The sequence below is a fragment of the Primulina eburnea genome, chromosome 1 (genome assembly GCF_022965805.1).
Source record: "Primulina eburnea isolate SZY01 chromosome 1, ASM2296580v1, whole genome shotgun sequence".
In the NCBI taxonomy this organism is placed as follows: domain Eukaryota; kingdom Viridiplantae; phylum Streptophyta; class Magnoliopsida; order Lamiales; family Gesneriaceae; genus Primulina; species Primulina eburnea.
The window spans coordinates 45,162,278-45,169,224 of record NC_133101.1 but is presented as its reverse complement, the minus strand read 5'-3'; the positions used below and the strand labels follow the sequence as shown (position 1 = coordinate 45,169,224).

The window sequence follows — 6,947 nt, the reverse complement described above, 5'->3', positions numbered from 1 at the left end:
GATGCCATCGGGGCAAGGAGAGTATGTTCTTTATACGGATGCTTCAAAACTTGGTTTGGGTGCAGTCTTGATGCAACACGATCGAGTTATAGCTTATGCATCTAGATAGTTGAAAGTTCATGAGAAGAATTACCCGAAAAAAGTATCATTAGGGTTAGGTTTGGCTTAGTAGATTATGCGTCTTGATACGTTTCTATACAATTGAAAGTTCATGAGAAGAATTTTTACTTGGTCAATATTTCTAAAAAAACTAAATGTTTTTTGGGAATGTTTTGGGGCTTGATGGGTTTGTTTTAGAGATTAATGGGCTCAAAAACCCTTTTAAACCATTTAATTATGATTAGCGGACCATTAGTGTATTATATTTTAAACTAAACCTACTAAGCCAAACCTAACCCTATTATATTGAAGTTGCCGCCCCTCGCTCATTTCATCAGCATCATTTTCGAAAAAATACAGCATCCACTTCAAGGTTCCCTCATGCTTTCAAGAGAAAAGTCCTTCCCCGCTCCTCCGGTGCTTCCCCGACACGTTTTTCTCCAAGCTTCCGATCATATAATCATCAAGGCACACATGTTTCTTCTTTTTCACTTCATTCACGCCAATAATATGTAGATATTTAAGTGTTTGTTTGAAAAATTGCATGAGTCACCTTGGGGTTGATTTTTTTTTTTTTTACAAGTGGACATGAATCTTATTTCTTTATCTTGACTTGCTCACGTTTTTATGATTTGTTGCAAGGGGCTGCCGTTTTATTTGGTCATTCAGGGGTTGTAGTCAATGTTATAAAGGAGACATGAAGCTAGGTTGAGGGCCGAATGCTGTAGGGTGGATGCCGAGAGGTTGTGTTTAGGTGTGACTTGTTTTGGGTTGTGGATCGAACAAAGGGTGGAGCTGGAGGTGTAAGGGCTGAACCGAGGCATGGACAAGAGCCTAGTGGGTGTGAGACACGACCCAGGGAGGATCAACCATCGCTGAACCATCCATGTAGCTGGTTGATCGATCGTTAAGGGGGTGAGACTCGGGTGACGTGTTTTCAGGTTATAGTGAGCATGTGCACCATGAGTGTAACGACCCGAAAATCAGACTATGTATAAGCCATGCATAATTATTACTATTTAAATTTAAAAATGATATATATACATATATATATATATATATATATATCTATACATATATATATATATATCATATATATCATATATAGATATATATATATATATATATGAAGGGCCTAATTCATTTTTAATATTTGACAAGTCATGACTATTTATTTTAAATGCAAAAGTTTAGTTTTATTTTTTCAGTTAAATACGCGTGGCCGGGCCGGAGTTTGGAGATTAGAGATAAGATTAATAATAAGAAAATATACCTAAATTTAATTTAAGTCAATGAGTAATTTAATTTAAAGAAAAAGAATATTTTAGGATTTATTAAATTAATTAGAGCTAAGTTGTTAAATAAATTCTTTTAGGTTCATTATTTAATTAAAGCTTAAATTAAAATATGTGAACAAATGAAGGTGAATTAATCTAGTAATAATATATTCAAGAAATTAAACATAGCATTTAAATACTTAAATTTTAAACCATATAATGCCATGCAAGAGTTTATTATAAATTAATATGTAAATTCACTAAAATATATAACGAGGGTGCTAAACTTTAAGCAATTAAAATACAAGATTTAAACAATAAAATACCATGCAAATTAGTAATAATAATTTTGGGTCCAACATTTAAAATATTTCAAAGGTTGATAACTATCCATTCGAACCACTCCTAATTGCACTTCATGGAGGATTCATGTCCCAACTTTAATTCACTAAGTAGTAGTAAATTCAAATACTATAATCCACATTATTTTCCTCAAACCATTATCTAAGTAAATTAACGTGCATGCAGTAGGAAATAAGAAGCAATTCCAAACCCATTCAAATTCTTGACTTGTAACCTCCACCTTAATGCACTTCAATACCCATTTATCACCCCTTAGACCTTCATCTTCATTATCTACATTTCCTACACACTCTCACCTTCGAATTTCAGCAGAAAATACCAGCAAAAATTGAGTAAAAAAAAAAAACAGCAGCAAGAATAAGAAATAAGCAACGACAGCTAAGGGGAGAAGAAACAATTTGAATCCATTCAACTCCTTCACTTGTAACTCTCAACTAAATGCACTTCAAGACTCCTTTATCACCCTTGTAACCTTCATCCTCATTACCTAGCAGCCTTTCATCCATAATTTCAAAATTTCAGAAAAGAACAGCAGCTAAAAGTCGTGCAACAGCAGCTGAATTAAAAAGAAGGAAACTAACTCCGCTCCGCTCCGTCGCGTCGTATGGTCGTATTGATTTGTTTTTCTTCAAAACAAATTCCAGGCATGTATATGTTGTTTCTTTGCTCTTCAATCAAGTCATATTAGATATTTGAAACCATAATATATTCATGATATAAGCAGCAACTCGAAATTTGACAGCAAACATTCTGAAAATTCAGCACGCCTTCACGGCCCTTTGTGTTCAGCTTTACGGTTGAGTTGTTTTGATGAATCCAGGTGGTTGCTTCGGTTCCAGGCACACATGGCTGCTTCTAGGCATGAATTAGAGTGTGTTAAGGTGTTGTTGGTTCACTTGTTTCAGTCCATACACTCTGCAATAAAGATAGGACAGCAACAATTCCATGAGTACAGATTTTGTGCACGTTTTCTGTCTTTGAGTTGTTTAAAGGGGGTGTTCGAATCCTGGCTGTCCTAGGGGCTGTAGACATGGTTAGATCCCTACCTTATGATGTCTAGGACGTGACCAAAGTGTCCTTCCAAGGCTTGGGTCAAGGTTCCCTCAGAATTTTTAAACAACCACACAAGTGCATATTTCGAATTTCATTTCCTGTGTTAGTGGGTTTTGGTTTTTGGGGTGTGGTTTGGTTTGTGGTTGGCTTCTAGCCCTTAGCCATGGTCCAAGCCATGCCTTAGGATGTTGGTAAGAGTCCTTGGGCAGTGGTTTAAGCCCATAGTCATTTATTTCAGGATTTTCACCACAAACAAGTAAACTGCTAATGCTGCACTTTTCCAGCAGCTGTGAGCATCGGTTTTTATGCTTTTTTGAGTTCTTGGTTGGCTTTTAGCCCATAGCCTTGGACTGGACAGTACCTTAATGGGTTAGGAAGGTCATGTTTTTGGCCGTTCTTGATTTGGTCAGGTTTAGAGGTCGTACGAGAATTTACAGTGAAAGGTACCAAAATGACTCTCGAAAGAGAGTTTTATGTTTTTGGACTCCTTTCACCTATTTTCGTGTTTTACAGTTATAATGCATATTTTTCAGTATGTTTGGGGTATTATTAATCATGGTTTAACGTCAGTTTAATGTTGGTTCGGGTTGGTACGAAGCCATGGTTAAAAATCAAGTTGTTGGTCCGAATCGTCTCGTTTTTGGTTCTATTGTTAAAATTTTGTCAAGTTAAGATTTATTGCATATGTCACATATTAGAAGTAAGTCGCAGCAAGCCTGGGAACGATCCAACTCATCTGGTAAAAATAAGGTTATAATTGTATTACGTGCATAAAAATATAAAATGTTTATTTTTGAGATACATGATATATGTCTTGTGGCCACCTTATGTTTATGGGTTTGGAAGTCGGTAGGCGCAACCGAGGACCTCTCCGCCCGGTGACCTACGACTGGTTTATGATTATGTATGGGTACGGACATCCAGTCCAAGGGCTGTGATTGATCTCTACCGCCCAGTATACTGTGGTTTAGTCTGATCAGGCGCTTACGCTATGTTATGGGCTACTTGCTTAGAAATATTATCTCTACCAGAAAATTATGATATGTTATGATATGTTATGACAGAGCTCTGTTGAACAAAGCTTTTACGTATGGTTTTCAGATATGCACGTAGTTATAATTATTCATGATACGCTTTTCACCGTACGCTCTACGAAACTTTATTTTTATGATGCATGCGATTTTATGTTATATTTACTTGTTATTCACGATATATACATGTTGAGTCTTTAGACTCACTAAACTTGATTGTTGTAGGTATTGACGAGGTCGAGACCGCGGGCGGAGACCAGTGAGCGATCTTGGGACAGCAGTAGTAAACCCGAGGACCTCATGATTTAATTTATGCACTTTTTATTATTCAAACTCAGTTTTAATACGTTGGATTATTTTAAAATTGATACGTTGGATTATTTTTAAGGGATGTTTACGTTGGATTATTTTTAAATTGTTGGTTGAAAACAATATTTGCTTCCGCTGTTATTTTAAATTTAAATTATTTACACGTTTATTTTAATTAAAGAAAACAAGATAATTATTTATTTAGAAAAATTTTAATAATTCCGCAAAATTATGAATACGAAATACGGGCCTTTACAATGAGGCTTGCATGGGGCTGTTTCCGAGAGTCATGTAGGTCCAGTAGGGTGCTAAGGTGGGCTATGAGGGGGCTGATGTGTGGCTGGTCCCGTCAGTTGTAGGCTAGGATCGAAAATATGGGAAGAGTTGCACCTAGGGTTTCGATTAGAGAGTTACTGAATTTTTCCAGCAACATTCAGAGTATGATCGAGAGGTTTAAGGGTCTGGTCTGGAGGGTTTCAAGGCTGTAAATGTGTTTATAAGGTATGGTAAAATTTCGGAGAAATTTGGTTAAGTTCTGGTTCGATTCGAGCTAAAACCGGGGACCCTGTCCAAGTTTTAAAACGAATTGCTTGACCTTTGTAACAGGCTCGAGTTAGGTCTAAGGGATGCTTATAAATATGTTTTTGGATTTTTTAAGGAGTTTGGTAAACTTTGGGTCGAAATTTAGAGGTCCAGGGGTAAAACGATCAATTTAGGTTTTCAGGGGCAAAATGATCATTTTTCCCCCGGGTGAGTTTTTGGTTCAGGCAGCGCCCTCAGCACAAATTTAACATGCTTTTAAATGTTAATGCATCATGGTTATGATTTTTAAGAAAATTTATGTATATGCATGATTTTGTTAAGTGATGAAAATAATGATGCTTTGAAGGATGGGAATTGGTTGTCACTAACGATCCATATGTTAATGCTAATGATTTATATTTTAATGCTAATGATGTGGCCTAAGAACAGTGGATGGGTAATACTATCGCTGATGTCCGACAGCCGCCGGGTACAACGTTTTTATATAGATGGATTCATCGTATAATGATGGAACGATAAAGCTGATACGAAAGTGACAACTAATGAACTTAGTTCAATTAAAGTAAATCTGTAAGTATATGATGATATGATGAGTTGTTTTAAAATGTTATGATTTCATATGACACGTTTACATCTACGCTTTTTAAGTTCATGAAAGGTATATTGATTACAGTATATTTTTCACTGATGTGTGCTATGTATATGTACTTGTTATTCCGGTATAGGTGTATTGAGTCTTTAGACTCACTAGGTATGAATGATGCAAGTGAACATGACGATGAGGGGACTAGAGGTGCCGAATTCTGAGTAGGCAAGACTGGATGTGTGTGCACGACCCGATGACCACATTTCTTCCGCACATTATGATTTTATGAGTTAGTGAGGACATGAATATTTTTTTTACATTGATTTTGAAACGTTGATGATTACTAGGATTTTACTCGATTATGTTTACACTTATTTTATTAGATGAGTTTGGCCATTTTAAACTGCTATATTTTTAATTGTCAAATATTTACGATTTTTTTTAAACATATATTTTTTAGTATATTTGTATGCATGTAAAAATATTCAAGTGTTTATTTCGAAAATCTGAGATTTAAAAAAAAATAGCAGCATTTTAAATTAATAGATGTCACAGTTGGTATTATAGCAAGGGTCCTATATAGGGTTGTGCCACCGCCAGTTCATGCAGCTCGGTCTTCAAGCCTCAAGTCTGTAAGCTTTTATTTTTTAAATGATTTACTGCTATCGCTTGCATGATTGTATGATATCGTTTTACGATGATTTATAATACATATTTATTTATTTTTATGATTTAAAGATTTATTATTTCGAAAAAATAGATTAAATTGCATTATGGGTTACGTTTATAAATTGGACTGTATTCAGATATCATGCCTCCCAGACGTGCTAGTAGTGCAAATCGTCGGGATGAGATTCCTGGAGGTGGCACCACCACCACCACCACCTATGGATGCAGCTACTCGTGTACTAGAGGGTATGGCTAGACTATTGGAGCAGGTACAGCAAGCTCCTAGACCTCGGGTCGATGTTTTTGAGAAGTTTATACGGCTCAACCTGAAGGAGTTCAGGGGCACCACTGATCCATTCCTAGCAGAGGGTTGGAATCCATCTCTAGAGCTGCATTTTCAGTACCTTGATATGAGGGACGATGACCAGGTCAAGTGCACCGCTTATATGCTGAGGGATGACTCATCCCTATGGTGGGGTGGAGCTGCCCACGGAGTGAACTTGGCCACCCTCACTTGGGAGCAGTTCAAGGAGATGTTCTACGTCAAGTATTTCCCAGAGGATGTCAAGGGTCGCCTGACGAGGGAGTTCATGAGTCTCCAACAGGGGGACTTATCTATGGCGGATTTTATCCGCAAGTTTGATAGGGGCTGCCATTTTGTGCCCTTGATTGCTAGAGATGCCGCTCAGAAGCTGAGGCATTTTATGGACGGACTGAGACCCACCCTGCGCGGGATGTTATGTAGATGAGACCGGCGAGTTATGACGAGTCCACCACCTGTGCTTTTCAAGGAGAGTAGGCGCTGCGAGACATTGATTTTGAGGTACATCGGAAGAGACAGTAGACTCAATCAGCTCCCAGCCACAGAAGAAACAGTATAGAGGGCCCCCAAGGTAGCAGGGGCAGCAGAAGCCCCAGGGACATGTTAGGAGTCCCCAGCAGCAGAGACCACCTCAGGCGCCAGGGGCGCCTCAATCAGAGGACAGACATCTATGCACGTAGTGCAACAAGTTCCAC

General features: G+C 37.7%; 1 protein-coding gene across 1 annotated transcript; it reads left to right on the top strand.

The window, feature by feature from the left end:
- The first annotated feature begins 6,109 nt into the window (after window positions 1-6,109).
- Window positions 6,110-6,679, top strand: LOC140807241 (uncharacterized). The gene has a single exon (XM_073164019.1). The coding sequence runs from the start codon at window positions 6,110-6,112 to the stop codon at window positions 6,677-6,679; it is 570 nt and encodes a 189-aa protein (XP_073020120.1).
- Window positions 6,680-6,947: the final 268 nt, after the last annotated feature.